The 18,232-nt window shown below is 55.4% G+C and overlaps 4 protein-coding genes across 4 annotated transcripts; 3 read left to right on the plus strand and 1 right to left on the minus strand.

Annotated features, from left to right (window-relative positions):
• Positions 1–601: 601 nt before the first annotated feature.
• On the plus strand, positions 602–1,957 carry EV422DRAFT_547274 (histone-fold-containing protein). The gene is made up of 3 exons (XM_053071590.1): positions 602–748; positions 820–986; positions 1,325–1,957. Exons 1-3 carry the CDS (start codon positions 716–718, stop codon positions 1,596–1,598), a joined length of 474 nt encoding a protein of 157 aa, XP_052921052.1. The 5' UTR covers positions 602–715; the 3' UTR covers positions 1,599–1,957.
• On the minus strand, positions 1,935–5,002 carry EV422DRAFT_592027 (armadillo-type protein; the record flags this gene model as incomplete). The annotated part of the gene is made up of 4 exons (XM_053073545.1): positions 4,809–5,002; positions 4,424–4,738; positions 2,586–4,332; positions 1,935–2,505 (listed from the first exon to the last, which is right to left on the minus strand). The coding sequence occupies exons 1-4, from the start codon at positions 4,876–4,878 to the stop codon at positions 1,935–1,937; spliced, it is 2,703 nt and encodes a 900-aa protein (XP_052921053.1). The 5' UTR covers positions 4,879–5,002.
• Positions 5,003–5,017: 15 nt separating this feature from the next.
• Positions 5,018–14,371, plus strand: EV422DRAFT_332879 (armadillo-type protein). Its single transcript, XM_053066366.1, has 10 exons — positions 5,018–5,426; positions 5,501–5,702; positions 5,772–6,168; positions 6,240–7,122; positions 7,185–12,613; positions 12,690–13,248; positions 13,312–13,393; positions 13,484–13,646; positions 13,722–13,913; positions 13,986–14,371. Exons 1-10 carry the CDS (start codon positions 5,252–5,254, stop codon positions 14,247–14,249), a joined length of 8,346 nt encoding a protein of 2,781 aa, XP_052921054.1. The 5' UTR covers positions 5,018–5,251; the 3' UTR covers positions 14,250–14,371.
• Positions 14,277–17,404, plus strand: EV422DRAFT_332955 (THO complex subunit 1 transcription elongation factor-domain-containing protein). Its single transcript, XM_053066367.1, has 12 exons — positions 14,277–14,634; positions 14,696–14,977; positions 15,054–15,135; positions 15,218–15,336; positions 15,410–15,557; positions 15,635–15,748; positions 15,808–15,899; positions 15,976–16,308; positions 16,371–16,541; positions 16,619–16,735; positions 16,809–16,892; positions 16,956–17,404. Exons 1-12 carry the CDS (start codon positions 14,494–14,496, stop codon positions 17,202–17,204), a joined length of 1,932 nt encoding a protein of 643 aa, XP_052921055.1. The 5' UTR covers positions 14,277–14,493; the 3' UTR covers positions 17,205–17,404.
• Positions 17,405–18,232: the final 828 nt, after the last annotated feature.

Raw genomic sequence — 18,232 nt, forward strand, 5'->3', positions numbered from 1 at the left:
CTTTGCTATGGGCGGGAAAGGAATCGTTTTAGACGTGCGGTGCTTTTTGTGACGGAGTGTGGAATTCAGAAGGAAGTCTTGGCATACCTGTAATATGTGTCCGTTGTGGAAGTCCTTTAACCTACCGGGTGATAGTGTATGTAGCGGTGGTTGTGATTGGCGCTTGAGTTGTTTTGCTGGTAGTTGTTTCTGGTGAGCGAGTGTTTGGGGTGGGTGGGTGGTGGGAGAAAGCAGCAAGAAGGAAGGGGGGGGGGAGAAGAAACGTGGGGAGGGGGGCCGCTCAGATGTCGCAGGAGTGCAGATGGAGAGAGAAGGAGGGGGGGAAGTGAGCGGCCCCCCCTGTGTGAATGCCCTGGCCTTCCACAATCACGTCACAGGAATGGGAATGGCTGGATGGGGGGGGGGGGGGGGGGGGAGCCCTCAGATGACCCGTTGCCTCGCTCAACTGCCTGCTTAGACACAATCCCTAATCATGCATGATGAGAACTCAGAGGGGAGTCGCAACCAACGCGTGTGTGACTCACCCCTAACCCTAACCCTAACCCTCTCGCATATCACATAAAAGAAGGAAGCCCCTCCTGCGTCCGCGTCGTCCGTCCGTCTCCCTCTGGTCTCCCTGCATTTTTTTCCTATATTTATACACAACACCCACACCCACCACCGTCTCCACCTCCACAACCACCCTCCCACCCACCCACCCATATCCCACCCCACAATGCAAAAACGATACAAGACAAAGTTCCCCGTCGTAAGTTTCCCACAACCACTCCCCCACCACCACTCCCCCACTCATCCTCCCTCTATCTTCCCCCCCAACAGGCCCGCATAAAAAAGATCATGCGCACAGACGACGAGGTCGGCAAGGTCGCCCAGGTCACTCCCGTGCTCATATCCAAAGCCCTCGAGCTGTTTATGGCCGCTCTTATCGACCAGACCTGCAGAGAGACCAGGACGAGGAATGCGAAAAAGATGACCACCGCTCATTTGTATGTGTTTTGTTTTCGAGAGCGCGCGGGAGGAGAATGCGCGCGGAGTACGGTGGATTGCCCCGGAGGCGCAAGAATGCTTGAGGCTGGCGGAGCCCTAGGCGAACGCCTTCGCGAGCGACAGCGAGCGCAACCCCTAATCACGGCTCTACCACCCCTAATGATAGATGGATGGTTGATGAATGGTTGATGGGATGGTCGATGGGATGGTTGATGGGATGGTTGATGGGATGGTCGATGGGATGGTCGATGGGATGGTTGATGGACTGTGCACAACGCATTCTCACGCCCGCCCGACTGACTTGACCGCTCCCTCTCCAACCCTCTCCAAAATCCAGAAAACGAACCATACTAGAAGTCGACACCTTCGATTTCCTCGCGCCGCTCGTCGAAGCCCTGCCCGACCCCGGCGGCGGCGGCGGCCCTACCGAAGCCGGTGACGCGTCTCCCACAACAACAGCGGTATCATCGTCCATAACGACAGCTGCGGGAGGGGATGAGGAGGGGGAGGCCGCGAAGGGGAAGGCGAAGGGTGCGAGACGGGGGAGGAGTGCTGCGGGCGCGTCGAAGGAGGGGAGGGTGAAGGATGAAGAAGAGGAGGAGTTTGTTTGAATGTTTGGCGCCTGGTTGGGCGGGCGTTTATACGGCGGGAGAGGGAAATCGCCCGTCTCTTGCTTCCACACGGTGTCGCGTGTGTGTGTGGTTTTTTTTTTTTTGGATATCGCTTCCAACTATCTCGGTTGGGGGTGACGAGCGAGGGAGACAGAGGACATTCCGTTGCCATGCTCCCTCCTGGGCCTTGTACATGTGTTGTGTCTAGAACCTAGAGAGTCGCTATCTATTCCCCAAAAAATTTCCCCGAGCAATCCTAATCTGACTGCCCTAATTCCTACATCAACTACGCACGCTATACATACAGGATATACGCCCCCCTTTCCCTTTCCTCACCTACAACCCAACCCCAACCCTAACCCACGCCTCCAAATCCCCCCTCGCCACCCCCGCATGCCCCCTCACAACCCCATCCGCGTCCCCCTCACACCGCCCCAACATCCCCTTGATCCTCCTCACCCCCTCCACGCCCACCTGGCTCACAATATCCCCCTTGAACCCCCTCACCAACCCCACCAACAACGCCACGGCGGCCCGCCGCGTAGGGGCCGTGTCCGTTTCGAGCGTGAGGAGGCTGTCGGTGTAGCTCAGCAGTTGGTGGATGTACGGTATCAGCGCATACGGGCTTGTCTCCGCCAGCATGCCCAGCAGCCCCAACGCACTGCCGCGGAGTTCCGGGTGTGAGTCGTGCAGCGTGCGGAGGACGGGGGGGAGGATCTCCGGGGCGTATTTGGCGAAGGCGGTCCCGAGGCGTTGGATGGTCTGCAGCAGCGCCTCCCCGATGCGCAGGCGGTAATCGAGCGGGAGGGTCGGGGTCGTGTACCGGGTCGTGATGGCGTGGAGGGTCAGCGACGGGTATGCGTCGGTTAGGGCGGAGAGGCCTTTGATTGCGTTGAGGTAGATGAAGCTGTACACAGAGGGAGGGGGGGGGGGGGGGTGAGTGTGTTTTCGTCGTCAGCGGGTGGGTGGGGGATCCCCGGGGCGTACCTGTCGTCGTCACGCAACTGGGCCAAAAACACATCCGTCACATCCCCGATCCGGTCCGCGACAAGATCATCCCTCGCCAACACCAGGTTTCGTATGACATGCATCCCGTACGCGCGCACAGGCAACAGCTCGTCCCCCACATCCTTCAACGCCGTCTGCAGCGTCTCCGCGGAGCTCTGCGGGGCCGCGGGCCCATCCCCGGCAGTCAGCCCCGACGCCCTCGTGACGACCAACACCCTCAACTCCATCGCCATCCCCCTGACGCTCTCGTCCGGGTGTTCCCGGAACGTCTGCAAAATCGTCAACAGCTCGTCAAAAACGGGTTGCATGCCCTTGTCCGACTCCGGGTCGTCGACCCGCGCGTCGATGACGGCGGTCAGCAACGCGAGGCCCAGGGAGACCGATTCGTCGTCGGATGTGAGGAGCATGTTCTTGGCAAAGAGGATGATTTGCGAGGGGGAGGTGAGGATGCGGTCGCCGTAGGTTTGCATGAGGGCGAGGGTGAGTTGGGTGATCAGCAGCTTTTCTGTCGCGTTTTCTCCTTCGTCCCCCTCCTCGTCCTCGGCTGATTCGAACACGTCAGAGGTCCCGAGATGCTCGATCAAGCGGAGGAACAGACTCCCCACCAGCGCGTCGTTGTCCACCAGGGCCAGAAACTCCATGAACGCGTCCACATCCACCACCGCGCGGGGTAAATCCGGCGGTCGGGCGATCATCACCACCCCCCCCTCCCCACCCCTCTTCAACGCCGAGCCTTCCCCCCTCCTTACATCCACAATCGTCTGCCACAACACCGCGCTCGCATCCGTTTTATCCTCCGTGCGGAAGAACGCGAGGAGGATATCCTGCACGGGTTGCCTGACGTGCGCTGCCGTAAGTGTGGCAAAGGCGTAGATGTCGTAGAGGGGGGGTATGACGGGATGTAAGGATCGTCTGAGGGGGTCGCTGATGGTGTTGCTTGTCAGGAGGCGACGGATGAGCAGGATGGTGGTGGTGAGGGCGGGTTCGGTAGATAGGATGGGGTTGCCGTCTAGATCCTGGGGTGTGTCGGTGGGTGGGAGATCGGTTGCTTCGGTGTAGTATGCCAATAAGGGGGCTAGGATCGGGTTGATGAGGTACGTTCGGGTCTGGTCGAAGTACTTGCTCAGGAGATGGGTGGTGACGTATGCGGCTGCCGTCGACACGATCTTTGCATTGTCCGCCGTTTTAAGTAGCAAAAGCAACTGCGGACAGATGATGGAAAAGTACTCGTCGACGGAAGCGGCCTGTTTCGGGACAGACGAGATGACCTGTGCGACTTTTTGCAGCTGTTGGGTGTCCTGCGAGCCTGTTTCTGATTGCGGCTGGAGCAGGCATTCGAAGAGGGTTCGGATGCCCGTGGGTCTGAGCAGGATCTGGGAGAGAAGGTGCGAGCATCGCGCTTTGAACCAGGGGGCGGGCCGTGACCGGAGCAACGAGAAGAGAGCTTCCATGGAGTGGGCGGAACTTGCACTTGCAAAGACATTACTCAGCAACTTTGCTGCGGGTTGGCGATAACTGCTTTCCCCACTCTGATTCTCTTGCGTTTCGTCGCTGGCCCCGTTCTGTGGACTGTACCCCGACTGCAGCAGCGCTGCAAACACATCCGGTAGGTACTTTGTCACTAGAAACCGCTTGACGACGGTATTCCGCTCATCGCACACCATGGATGCGAGGCCATCCGATATCCGAAACAGCAGCGCATCGTTTGAAGTACCCTTCACGTCTCCTACCGGATAGCGTCGATGGAGTAGGCCCCACAGGTTGAGTACAACAAAACAGAGAAGCAGGACGTAATGGGAACCATGTTTGGATCAAACCTTCAAAATCCAGAAGCATAGTATACCGGGTCCGGGCCGCTATCGGCAATCCCACGTTCGGTTGAAGCAAAGGATATACGCCGAGAAAGACCACCACCTGGAGGAGGGTGTCCAGCAAACGCAGGTCGCCCGCTCCCACCTCGCTCTCGTCGAGGGTTATGAGTTGGTTGACGCTTAGTAGGCATTGTAGGCAGGCGAGGGCGAAGCGGCCTTTGTAGTTTGTGGCTGGCTGCAGACGCTCATTGTCACTGAAGCCTGCTCTTTCGAGTCTTGCTCGTATCACAGACGCTGCATCCACTTCCTTCTTGCCGGTTCCTACACATGCATACGATTGGTTAACTCCAGAAAGAGAACGAGAGTGACATGTAGCTTTCCGCACATATACCTCCTTCGACGTTTGGGCCGACCAGGAGCTCTGCAGTTCTGAGGGAGTCCTTGAGGGAGGGAGTGGTCATTGCGGAAGGCGCTGGGTCCTGCAGGGGTTGCGACGAGAAGAACGAGACGGAGGAGGGGAGCAGGCCCACTGACGGCGGGTGGCTGTGCAGATTGACAGAAAAGGCCTCTCGCCGCCTCTCGCCCGTCGAAAAGCCCCCTCCTGGACGAACTGGGCCTCAACAACACTTTACACATATATAGTTATTAGTTAGTATATAGACCCGTGCTTCGACTTACTGTACAAGACGCCCTGGGAACCCCATAGAACGAGAGCTCCAACCGTTCCTCTACCATATCTCAACCGGTTCCCCGACATATATTACCCTCGGTTGCTGGCAGATCAGTAGGGGCATTCCAGGGGAAACCGCTAGATCACCTACATACCACACGGCTATGGACGGTGGAGAAGACGACGACTTTCTCGCGGTCGACTCCCTGTCGACTGCTCAAGCGGAGCTGCCTTGGGATCAGTTTGTTGGACAGGTGTTCATTCCTGGGACCAACTCAACGAGTTTCAGCAGGAGGCTTGCTGTATTGAATGGAACCGCAAGGAAGTTGTCCAGCGAAGGTGGGAGGAGGATGTCTTTCCTTTGGTGAATTGTGTTAGAAAAGTGCTGAACGAAGTTATCGAACGCCTTGTAGCATTACCGGACTCGCAATTGGCGGCAGTCGTGCAGCAATTGCTTTTCGCAGTTCCCCGATACCCGGAATTGAGGGCAAGGAAAGCGGTGCTACAGGTGCTCAAAAGCCTCTATGCGCGCGGACGGGAAGGAAAAGGGGCGCTGGAGGTGTCATTCCTGAAAGGCACGGTGAAGCTGCTGGAACGAGAGTTGAAAGGAAACTTGTATGTACGACTAGTTGGAGTGCTTGGTCGCTTGGACAACGTCGAGCTTACGCCGTATTTGCTTTACAGACATGGATGGCCTCCGGTTCTGCTTTTCGACTACCTGCAATGGACCGGTCTCCTGATCAAGTGCTGCCTGTCACCAACACCGGAACCGGCACCGAAAACGGAAGAGTTCACCGCATCTCCATTGTGGAAGACGCTGATCGCGCTTCACGCGTCGCTTCTGGATGCTTTGGGGAGCTCTAGCGGTAACCGGCGGGACGTTACTTTCTCGCGGGTGAAAGCCAGCACGCGAAAGATCATCGATGTGGCTGGACCATCAGGCGTTGAGGCCATCTTGCAAACGTTACTCACGCCCGCGACGATCGAAGGAAGTGAGGGGTGCAAGCGGTGCATCTTTGTCGGGCTCGCGATGGAGGTGGTGGTGAAGAAGGGCTACACCCCGGTGTTTGACAAGTTCAAGGTGTGTATTCCGTGAGGGTGAAGGACTCGAACAGCCTGATTACTGACGAAAATCCTTTCCCACTTTCATAGCCGGATGTTTTGAATCTGTATCTGAAGGCTTTGATGACCTCTCGTTCCCCCGTACCCTCGGCGTATCTCGAGTCATTAGCCCCGTTTTTCCAAAAATCACTTACCCCCGACGTATTCGACAAGGAAATAGCGCCTACTAGTGAAAGGCTACTCCTCCGTTCCCCCGAAGTTGTCATCAAAGTGCTGGATTACACAATACGAAGCGTCGATTTCGACGTGTCGAAGCAGTTCCGAACGAAGTATGCGGATGCCGTACTCAACCACATGCGCTCCACCAATGATGTCGTCCGCCTCAGCGCTGCCGATTTCTTCAAAACTTTCTGCTCAAAGAGCACGGAAGAGAAGGAACTGGTGGCTGTCGTGGATCTGACCGCGAAAGCTCTCACCACAAAAGGACCTTCTGTGGACCAGAGGCAGATGTACTACAGTGCCTTATCCCAACTCCCAGCCCTACCCGCCGTAGCAAAGAAGGTCTTTGAGAGCAGCCCGGCTCTTGTGACGAAAGAGTCCAATGATACGTGCCTACAGTTCCTGCTGCAGGCCATCGCGATCCACATCCGAGCGTACTTCGAGTCCCCAGCCGCAGACGCGAAGGTGATTGCCAGCATTGTGGCGTTCGTCAAAGGCGGCGTGTCCGACGCGAAGAGCGGAACTCGCCGCGCGTTTTTGTCCTTGTTGCCGATCGCGTTCCAGGGAGAGGCTCTGAAAGCCTTGGGCGGGGCATGGAAGGATCTCGTGGACCCTGTCGTGAAGTTGGTGGAGAAGGTGCAGTCTTCTGGGATCGCGCTTCTGGATCTAAAGAAGGACACACCTGCTCTTGTTGAGGGTTACTTGGCTATCCGCTGGTTGCAGGAAACATCTCTTGCTGCGAAGGATACTATCGGTATGTCCCAGGCGTGGATTCTGTTCTCCCCAAGTCTTTATAGGCTAACTTGCGGTGTGCAGGTGCCGATCTGGAAAAGCGCAAGTTCTTCACCACAGTGTACTCGACAAAATCCTTCTTCCTGAACGAAAAGTACTACGGGAAGCTGCTGCAAACCGCCGACGAGCAGCTCCACTTCGTCCACTGCTTGTTGAAGGTGATCGAAATCCCCGAGTGGTACAAACTCACGACGGGGTCCGGAAACGCGGCGGAGAGGAAACCTCTGGCCTCAGCACTCGTCTGGTTTTTGGTTGAGACCCGTCAGCATGAGGTTCGCCAGGCGGCTGCTGCGGAAATCAGGAAGCTCTTACTCCCCCGAGATGCTACTCTTTCGGATAAAGTGGTCGGTCTGCTTCAAGTCGGACTCGGGCGCATCCTGACACAGGGAGTGTATCGCGGCAAGCCAAGTGGAAGCGGAACCTGGAACGAACCCATCTCGAGGAGTTCGGACACCATCGGACACAAAGTGTATGGAGCGCTCTGCGTTGCCCTTCCATACTTGGCCGACGGGGAGCAACTGTCATCAGCGGACACCGCATGGAAAAATGCCGTGGAAAGCGGCCTTATGCGCTTGTCGGTGATCGCCTGCCACCCAGCCGTGACGGAAGTCATGGGCGATGATGTGTGGATCCGGCTGTGCTTCCGTTCTGGTACCGGCCCTCATATTGTGGACGCCCATGTTGGGGAGATCATCCGGCTGTGGTTGGTCAAGGGTGAAGGTGAAGATGTCAGTGAAGGAGGCTTCGACGAGAACATCGATCCGACTATCCGCACCGCAACGCTGGCTGCTCTCACCTTATTCACGGAAGTGGCCACTGAGGCGGTTATCAAGGAAGCGCTCCCGTGGGCGTTGACGGCTTTGGACAATGAGGACGTGAAAAAACTGACTGCAAATGACGTTGGAGTCTGGTCCACGCCTGAAGGCACCCTGTTCTTCGACCCCACCGCGAAGAAAGTCAACGGCCGCGTGGACGACAGGCCCAAAACCGCGGAAGAGAAATGGGAGCGGGAACTCAAGAAGGAATTGCAAAAGAAGGGTAAAACTACCACCGGAAAAGCGCCGGAGACAAAGATCAGTAAAGCCGAACGCGAGTTGCAGCAACAGCAGCTGGCGAAGGAATCCGAGATCCGCAAGCATGTCCATGCTCTGCGACACACCGTCATGGTTGGCGTGGATGTCCTCCGCGCCGTCATCGATGGTGTGACTAGGAGTGTAGGCGAGGAGGCGCGCGGGGCGCTCAGCAAGTCGATGACGCAGATCGTTAAAGTTCTGTTGCACAGTGTCATTGCACGCGAGCTTGCCGTGGTGCCGGATTCGCAGCAGAACCCGGCTGTCCTGGCTGGCCACCAGGCGATTGATCTGTACAGCCAGCTTGGAGAGGTTGTGGGCGATGATCTGAGGGGGCTTATTGACCCGCCTGTGCTCGCGATGGCGACGTTGAGAGCTCTTGGAGTCAAGGAGGGCGAGGGCGGGATCGATAAGTGGTATTGCAAGAAGGATTTAACCGCCTACATCACATCGGTCCTCGAAGAACTGTCGACAAAGTACACCTCGGAGCAGCCGTTGGACCCCGGGGCCTTCTCCTACGTGTTCCCGCTACTCCGCGCGATCGTCCTCCGTGAAGGCCGCATCGACCAGCTCAAGGACCGCGAAGCAACCGACCTCGCCATGTCCGCCTCCGACATCCTCCTCGCGCAATCAAGCCTTGCCGAATCCCCCTATGTCCCGCGGTCGGGCATGGTGCAGTGCCTGTTGGAGCTGCTGCACTCGTACCCGCGCGTGAGGGGTGCTGGCAGGGAAGGGCTTCTGACGCTTGCGTTCGCTATCAGTGCGGGAGCTCCTGACGATGATGAGGCTGATGGAGATGGGGAGCAGGAAACTGGAGGCGAAGGCGTACCGGAGGTTGTGGATGAGTTGCTGAAAGGCTTGCTGTCACCAGAGGAGGCTGTCCGTGAAGCGTGTGTCATGGCGCTCACGCATCTGACTGTGCCTGAGGAAGTCTCGGACGTCTTTGATGCGCGGATCTGGTTGTCTAGGTTTGACAGCGTGGAGGCGATCAAGGAGCAGGCTGATGCGCTCTGGAGCGAGTGGAACGGGGATGCGACATTGAGCGTGGAAGCTATTGACAGTATCATCCAGCTGACGGTGCATAGTGTGGAAGCGGTCAGGTCGAGTGCTGGGCGCGCCTTGTGCGGGATTCTCACGCATCATCCGGAAGCGGTGCGGCCGACTTTGGAAAAACTTTACGGGCTGTACACACTCAAGGCCGCACTGCCGGAACCAGAGTACGACGCTTACGGGATGGTCATCCCGGAATCTCTCAACAAGCCCGATGAATGGCCCGCGCGTGCCGGCGTCGCATCAGCTCTGAAATCGTGTGTGCCCATCATCACCACCCTCGAGTCGCTGCAGAGCCTGTTCAACTTCCTGATCATCGGAGAAGCCCTCGGGGACCGCAACGAAACCGTGCAACGCGCGGTTCTAGACGCGGGACTGTCCGCTGCCAACGCAAGCGGAAAGACGTACGTCAGAGAGTTGCTGGACGTCATTGACGGATACCTCTGCGAGCCGGCCAGGCCGTCGGCGGTGCACGACCGGATTCGAGAATCCTGTGTCATTCTCTTGGGTACGCTTGCCCAGCACTTGGAGTCGACGGACCATATGATACCTGAAGTCATCGCGAAGCTCATGGAGACGCTGAAGACGCCCTCGGAGAATGTACAGGTCGCTGTCTCGGAGTGTCTGCCGGCCCTCGTTAAGGTCAACAAGCAGGACGCGCGCAAGCTCGTTGAAAAGCTGTTACATCAGCTTTACACCGCGCCCAAGTACGGAGAACGGCGTGGTGCCGCGTATGGTCTTGCGGGAGTCGTCAAGGGGTGCGGGATCTCTGCCATCAAGGAGTTCGGCGTCATGACGAGCTTGAAAGAAGCCGTGGAAGACAAGAAACGCGTTGAGAAGAGGGAAGGTGCTCTCTTCGCCTTTGAGACGCTTTCGCAGACTCTCGGACGGTTGTTTGAGCCGTATGTCATTCAAATCATCCCGCTGTTGCTTGTCTGCTTTGGAGATAACAGCCGCGAGGTCCGGGAAGCGACCAACGACGCTTGTCGGGTTATCATGTCGAAGTTGTCGGCTCATTGTGTCAAGCTTGTGTTGCCGAGCTTGTTGAATGGGCTGGAAGATCGAAACTGGAGGACTAAGACGGGGAGTATCGAGGTCTTGTCGAGCATGGCGTACTTGGCCCCGAAGCAACTCAGTGTTAGTTTGCCGACGGTTGTGCCTCGGATTTGTGATGTGCTTGCGGACTCGCACGCCAAGGTACAAGAGGCTGCTAAACAAGCCTTGAATCAGTTCGGAAACGTTATCAAGAACCCGGAGATTCAGGCGTTGGTTCCGGTGCTACTCAGTGCTTTGGTTGACCCTAACGGAAAGACCAACGCGGCGTTGACCGCTCTCCTCGACACCGCATTCGTGCACTACATCGACGCGCCATCTTTGGCGCTGCTTGTTCCTATCCTCCAGCGAGGTTTGCGCGAGCGTGGAACGGACATCAAGAAGAAAGCGGCGCAGATCATGGGCAACATGGCGACACTGACAGATCCCAAGGATTTGCTGCCATATTTGCATTCCCTGATGCCAGAGCTCAAGGAAGTCCTCGTGGACCCCGTCCCCGAAGCTCGAGCAACCGCCGCAAAAGCTTTCGGAAACATGGTCGCCAAGCTTGGAGAGGACAACTTCCCCGGCCTTGTTGCAGAATTCTACGGCACACTTAAGAGCGACACTAGCGGTGTTGACCGCAGCGGTGCCGCCCAAGGTCTCAGTGAAATCCTCGCCGGGCTTGGTATCGAACGCTTGGAGCTCCTTCTGCCGGACCTGCTCATCAACGCCGACAGCCCCAAATCGTACGTTCGTGAAGGCTTCATGACGCTCATGGTTTACCTACCTGGGACGTTCGGAGAGAAGTTCCAGCCGTACCTTGGAGATATCATCCCACCCGTTCTCCGCGGTCTGGCGGATGAGAGTGAACCTGTCCGCGACTGCTCGATGAAGACCGGTCAGATGATCATCAGGAACTACGCTACCACCGCTGTGGATCTGCTGCTTCCTGAGCTCGAGCGCGGGTTGTTCGACGAGAGCTGGCGTATTCGTCAGAGCTCGGTGCAGCTGTTGGGCGATCTCCTTTACCGGATTGCCGGCGTGTCTGGGAAGGTCGAGGTGGACGGTGCGGAAGAGGAGGGACTGGGAACTGAGCATGGTCGCCAAGCGCTCCTCAGCACTCTTGGAAAGGAACGCTATAACAAGGTGCTTGCCAGCTTGTACGTTGCCCGTGCTGACGCGAGCGCCATCGTCCGCCAAGCCTCGCTTCACGTTTGGAAGAGCATCGTGTCCAACACGCCCCGCACGCTCAAGGAGATCCTGCCCATCATGATGGATATCATTGTGGCCAGTCTGGCCAGCGAGAACAGCGATAAGCGCGGGTCGGCGGCAAGATGTCTTGGCGACCTCGTGCGCAAGTTGGGCGAGTCGATCTTGCATGAATTGCTCCCCATCCTGGAACGTGGGCTTGACAGCGACCGGGCTGAGATCCGACAGGGTGTGTGTGTTGCTCTGACGGAGATCATGGCGACGGCTAGTAAGACACAGGTGGAGGAGTTTGTGCAGGATAGCGTCAAATTGGTGCGCAAAGCTTTGGTCGATGAGGACTCGGATGTTAGGGAAGCGGCCGCGCAGACATTTGACATGTTGCATCAACATATGGGTCGCCATGCCATCGACGAGGTCTTGCCAACTTTGCTCAACATGCTCAAGGCTGGTGGCAAGCAAGCTAACCCCGCAAGCGCGTTCGCATTGGAGGCGCTCAAGGAGATCATGGCTGTTCGCAGTAACGTGGTCTTCCCGGTGCTCATCCCGACACTCATTTCCCGCCCCATCACGAGCTTCAACGCCCAGGCCTTGTCCAGTCTGATTACGGTCGCCGGATCCGCCCTCAACAAGCGGCTGGAAGCTATCCTGTCTGCCCTGATGGACGCGCTTGAGGACGGCGACGATGCGGAAGCGGACATCAAGGAGACGATCAAGGTCCTTCTCGTAAACGTCGAAGATGACGATGGCGTTTACCAGGTCATGTCGATCCTTACTACTGCCGTGCGCAACGGGTCGGTCGAGCGCAAGAAGGTCGCAACACATTGCTTGCAAGTCTTTTGCCAGGGCAACCAGGAGGCTCTTGAAGCCGACACGATTGAAGACTGGCTTGAGCTCCTTATTGCGATGCTCAGAGGTGGCGAAGGGGAGAGTGAAGCCGTCTCCACCGCGTGGGGTGCGTTGGATGCGCTCGTGAAGCGGATCAAGAAGGAGGAGATGGAGAAGTTTGTGCCCACGTTGAGACGCGCGTTGAGGGATGCCGAGGAGGGCATGGGTGAGAGCGAGGTTCTTGAGGGTCTTTCGATACCCAAGGTATGTCAATTAGCTGCGATGCTGGAAGCTTAAATGTAGTTCGAAAACAGTTCTTGATTCCATGTCGTTCTTGCAGGGCATCTCCCCCATCCTTCCCATCTTCCTGCAAGGGCTCATGTACGGCAGCGCCGATTGCCGTGAACAGTCCGCCCTGGGGTTGGGCGACCTGGTACGCCGGACATCACCCGATGCCCTGAAGCCGTTCGTGACCCAAATCACCGGTCCCCTCATCCGTGTCATCGGAGACCGATTCCCATCCAGCGTCAAATCCGCGATCCTCATGTCTCTCAGCTTACTCTTGGACCGCGTCGCCCCAATGCTCAAACCATTCCTCCCGCAACTCCAGCGCACTTTCGTCAAATGTCTCTCCGAATCAAGCGGGATGGTTCGCGACCGAGCGGCCCGGTGCCTGTCGTCGTTGATCCCGCTCCAGACCAGGCTGGACCCGCTCGTCGTTGAACTGTCCCAGGGCTTGCGTGGTGCGGACGATATGGGTGTACGCGCAGCTGTTTGGGAAGCTTTGTATGGCCTTGTTAATGGAGTCGGTGGGCCTGGACGGGACTTGAACGATACGAGCCGCAAGACGATCCAGGCTCTCCTGACAGAGGGCATTAGCTCGAGTGGTGAACATGATGGTAAGTGTTGACTTATCTCGGATCGAGAGATTGTGCATCTTCTCACTCTAATTGTAATTGTAGAAGTGGCCAGAGTAGGCGCAGCGAAAGTGATGGGCGCGTACGGCAAATACGTATCACCAGAAGAGTCCAAAGACTTGATCAGGTATGTCATACATGCTTCCCTCTTGCTCAAAAGAAAAGCCCTTTTCTAATGAAGCGTACGTCCTCATGTGCTTCTCGCTATCCTCTGCAGCTCACAGATACTAAGCGCCAACGGCCACGCTGACTGGTTCCGCGTTGAAGGAGCCCTCCGCGCTCTTCATAATGTCATACTATGTGCACCTCTGCTTCTGCAAGAATTGGATTTGGTGAAACAGGCTCAGGACTTGGTTGTGGCTTCCTTGCATCATAACAAGGTGGGTTGGATACCTTATTTTATCTCATTGGTTTTTGAACGGGAGTATTAATCTGGCCTTTTCTGTGCGTATCAGCCACAGGTGATTGAAGAAGCGGTCACGGCTGCGAGCAGAATACTTGGTGTTCCAGCATACGCCGCGGACTCGCAAATCCGAGATCCACTGGTCGATGCCTTGACTGATGTTGTTCAAGCTGCTGGTTCATCGACCGAGGCTCGACGCGATGCCGTGGTTGCACTCAAGAATCTGGCGAAAAGCTCGCGTGGGGTGCGTCAAACATTCTTCACTCACTTATCTCCTCGCTTTCAATGGCCCGCTGAATCTTTCCACGTCCTTTAGTCTGTCGCCACGAAACTCGCAACGGTCGTTCCAGCCCTTATGCAATGCGTCCGCGATCGCAACGCTTCCCTAAAACATGCAGCGGAACGCGCATTGCTTCACGTCCTGGATGTCGGCACCGGCTCGGACACCTTACAGAAGTACTTGGGGACATTGGACGCCACTACCGCACGGCAAATCGGTGATTACGCTCGAAGGGTTTTGAGCAAGCTTGATGCGTCGGGGAGTGATGACGAAGCCGAGCAAAACGATGTGATTTATTGAGATGTGTCTCACCTAATGAGCTTCAACAACCACACGTGTCAGACCACATGGATGGGTCAATATGAATTTCCAAGCATGTAGCATTATGGATAGGACCTGCACGCCACATATATATATATACATTCGAGTAGCCACTGTACACATCAACCCATGTATCTACTGCACAATCGAATCACTTTGATCTCTGTTGTTGAACTGTGTGATTTTAGGTTACTGACCGTGAATTGAGGCTGTTCGCAAAAAAATGGAGCTGGCGGAAGGACTAGACAGGTTTGTTCAACGCTGTCGGGTGCCTATTCAATCTCAAGCGAAAAGTACAAGCGTTGGGAAAAGCAGAAGGGAAAACACCTCCGAGAAATCGCAGAGAGAAAACTGTCGAAATCAGGCACGACTGACAGGCGTCTTCATGCTTTGCACGACTCTCCTTACATTCCCGCCGTCAACAGAACAAGCGAACCTCCTCAAATTCGGCAAATTCGGTCGCTCCTACGGAGAGCCCAGCAACGACATACATACCCTTCTGTTATTCTCACGACTGGGCAATGTCTTTGCAGGCGACAAGGGAGGCTCTCGCGCAGGTGTTGGCGCAGGCCGCCGCGATATACGTCGACGACTTCAGCGATAAAGACGCCATCATCAAGAAAAGCGTCCAAGAGTTGTTGACGCCGGATACCAGTCTCTATATCTTCTTGAGTACAGCGTTCACTTCAGCTGCCTTGGCCTTGGTGGTACGTTAGCGGGGTCTTTTGGGAAGACGACAGGGCTACTTCGGGAAGCCTTACTCAACTGGTCGTCCATGGACAGGCTGAACATCGAGACGACGAAGCAAAGCTCAAGGAGCCACTATACCGGCTCCTGGATGTTTCATTGTGTTGCTATGAAGCTGGTGCGTGGAACTTCCTTGGCCTATAGTGCGTCGCTGCCCCGCCAGATAGACGGATGCCCTGACATGCGAGTACCCATCTTAGGCATCCAGGACCAATCCTTACCTTTCAACATCTTGGAAGATGTCCTCGATGTGCTTACAATCGAGGCGACGGACATTCTTGTTGAGTATCTGGAGACTCGGCGTCATAGGTTGACGATGGTACCATATCTTAGTTTGCGGAAGTGGCATTTGAGAAATGTTGTCTGTCTGAGCTTTGTTATCAATATTTCAGAACATCGACCCAACAAAAGGAAAAGGACTTGTCCTCCTTCGCATGTGCAACGAAATGGTCCGCCGTGTTTCGAAGACCCGAAACACTCTTCTCTCTGGGCGCATTTTGATGTTTATGGCGAATGTGTATCCATTAGCAGAGCGATCAGGTATGGACAATAGCCCGATCCAGCTCTCGAACATACATGGAGTTGGAGAGTCATACTTATACCCGTACTTCGTTCAGGTGTGAATCTCAGGGGAGAGTTCAATGTCAAAAATGTGACACACTACGAAGGCGAAGATGATCCCATCGACGATGATGCGATGGAAGTTGATGGCAAGACGGATGGCGCAGAAGGTATGAATTTACATGTTACGTCTGCTTCGAGCGAAGCATCTTACCCATATGCCCTCCAGCATCCGTCTACAAGCGGCTTTGGAATTTGCAGAAATACTTTTCGAACCCCCCTCTATTATGGCAGCCTGAAAATCTGGCCATCTTCAAAAAGGTACAGGATACTTACAACCTCATCACAGATACATCCTGAGCTACGATGTTGACGAACTCTGTCTATCAACGCATAGGGGTTGGACTTGGTTCTGAAGAAGTTTGAACAAGTGAATAAAGAATCCATATTGAATGCAAACAAGTCTGAGGAACAGAAAATTGAAGAAAGCGCGAAAAAAAGGAAGCACGAACTTGATCATGAAAGTGAAGGAGTCCGGAAGAAGCCAACCAACTCGAATGGCGCGAATGGAGTACCCAACGGTGCGATTAACGGAGCGACAAATCCGCATAATGAACGTAAGCGGAGGCTCGATTCTGCCGCTGAGGAGTCGGGCCCTCGGAAGAAGAGAGGAAACGGCAATACGTTTTTCCCGAAGTTCCTGTCCAGTCCCAATCTGTTCGAACTCCAGGTATGTCAAAACTTCCCTGTAAGTTCTTTAATTTGTGGGTCCTGATTTTGTGCTGGTATCAGCTTCGAGATCCAGAATTCCGCCGTCAGATCCTGGCGCAATCTTGCATAATATTGCAGTACATTTCAATGATGTCTCAAGATGAGAAGGATCGAATGGCAAAACAGCTGGTGGACAACCCTACTATCTTGAACAAATCCGTTCAAGTTCCTTACACGCTTACCCCAGAAGACGTAAGGGTTGCGCAACATCTCTTGGTGAAAGCTATGGGTATACTTTGCAGTCGACTGACTTGTGTTTGTGTAACTAGGAAACATGGGTCAAAGAAACGCGAGCCCGAATTTTCTCTGCTTGCGAAGCAATGACGCCTGGCGGGAGGCAATTTTCAAAACTGCTGCTAACAGTGATAACTCACGAACGCAACTGGGTATGTGCCGTTATAGTCTTTTGCAAGGGGTTTGATGACTGCCTTTGATAGTTTGCTTACCTCCCTGACCTAGATTGAGTGGAAGAATCGGTCATGCCAGCCGTTTGAGTTACCACCCGTCGATATTACGGCCGGAGTGAAGAAGCCGAAGTTACCTGTAAGTGATTGACCCTTTAGTCATGCATCGCGGAGATCAGTCTGACCAGGTTTGCATTTACAGGGTTCCGAGACTGTTCGACGGGCCACCTGGCTCGGAAATGATGCAATGACTTCCCTATGGGCGAAAGGGGAACAGGTCGAAGACATTTTGCGGAATCCAAACAGAAAACGGTCAATCCCCAAGTTTCAGGATGCCATCGCTATGCTTGATGAGCAGCTTGACGAGAAAGGCGAGCTGACCGGCGGCATTGAAGCTGAGTATGCGCTTCACACGGACATGGTAAGTCGGACCCAGTGTTACCCCACATGAGCGTTTTCCTTGACTCTAACAGATTTACTCCCTCCCTGCCCTTCTCCCCCACCTGCTCCTTCAGAGATACAACTGGCGCCTGTATCGTATAGCGCTCCGGGATAACTTGAGCCTATTCCAGGGGACGATTCCCAAGCTCGGTGCTCGTCTTGAGGAGATGCAGATTGAAAACAAGGCGCCTGGTCGAAGCTTAGTTCTTGAATGGCGCAAGCAGAAGGCGCGCCAGGCTGAGACTGCGCAGGGACCGAAAGAGACGGCATCAGCAGAACCTGAGCCGAACGACGATTCTGTTGCTGTCGGCGAACATCTGGATTCAGGTAAGCAGCACAAATTCTGAACGAGAGTATCAGGAAATCGTGGAGCTGATTCCAAATGGTTCTTAGCGCCAGAATCACCGAAGCAAGGCCCGACGGTTCCACCGGTCATCACCGACCTCCCACCAGCGTCTTTCCCCGACTCCCCGCCCTACTCGCCGCCCTCTACCGCGAAATCGGAGGTTGCACCGCCATTGTCAGTTACCGAAATGCCACCCGCCAGTGCTCTGAGCACTGATGAGAAGGCCCCGGCGGCCTTGCAAAATGGTGAAGAGAATGGACTCGCACCTGCGAATGGTGTGAGCACTGATGAGAAGTCTCCTGCGGCATTGCAAAACGGTGAAGAGAAAGCACGCGCACTGGCGAATGGGATAGAAACGGAAGATAGGCCGTCTCCGGAAGTGGCCGGCATCGAGGGAAAGGTATCTGCCGAGAACACGTCGGTGAAACCCATAGATACGGTGGCCAACGAAGTTGCCACACCTGCCACTCCACAACCCTCCGTCGAATGAACACTTAACGCTGATTCAGCAATTTCGCACGTCCGACCATCATAGTAATCCTCACGATAGTGTGCATTTTTTGGAACATTTTACAGTTTGTTTTTATACTCGGCCTTGCGACCCACAGCTACGCATCTTAGCTCTACCCATTGTTTGTATTGAAATATCCACATGGTCGTATAACTAGACTGCGAAACAGAACATTGACTGC

This window comes from Fimicolochytrium jonesii (assembly GCF_025526975.1).
Source record: "Fimicolochytrium jonesii strain JEL569 chromosome Unknown EV422scaffold_41, whole genome shotgun sequence".
Classification (NCBI taxonomy): Eukaryota; Fungi; Chytridiomycota; class Chytridiomycetes; order Spizellomycetales; family Powellomycetaceae; genus Fimicolochytrium; species Fimicolochytrium jonesii.

Coding starts and splice junctions, on each gene's coding strand:
- EV422DRAFT_547274 (XM_053071590.1), top strand. CDS start 716: ATGCAAAAACGATACAAGACAAAGTTCCCCGTC. Junction 749..819: donor ACAAGACAAAGTTCCCCGTC/GTAAGTTTCCCA, acceptor CCCCCCCAACAG/GCCCGCATAAAAAAGATCAT. Junction 987..1,324: donor AAGATGACCACCGCTCATTT/GTATGTGTTTTG, acceptor TCCAAAATCCAG/AAAACGAACCATACTAGAAG.
- EV422DRAFT_332879 (XM_053066366.1), top strand. CDS start 5,252: ATGGACGGTGGAGAAGACGACGACTTTCTCGCGGTCGACTCCCTGTCG. Junction 5,427..5,500: donor AAGGAAGTTGTCCAGCGAAG/GTGGGAGGAGGA, acceptor AACGCCTTGTAG/CATTACCGGACTCGCAATTG. Junction 6,169..6,239: donor CGGTGTTTGACAAGTTCAAG/GTGTGTATTCCG, acceptor CCACTTTCATAG/CCGGATGTTTTGAATCTGTA.
- EV422DRAFT_332955 (XM_053066367.1), top strand. CDS start 14,494: ATGGAGCTGGCGGAAGGACTAGACAGGTTTGTTCAACGCTGTCGGGTG. Junction 16,309..16,370: donor CCAATCTGTTCGAACTCCAG/GTATGTCAAAAC, acceptor TGCTGGTATCAG/CTTCGAGATCCAGAATTCCG. Junction 16,893..16,955: donor TGAAGAAGCCGAAGTTACCT/GTAAGTGATTGA, acceptor TTGCATTTACAG/GGTTCCGAGACTGTTCGACG.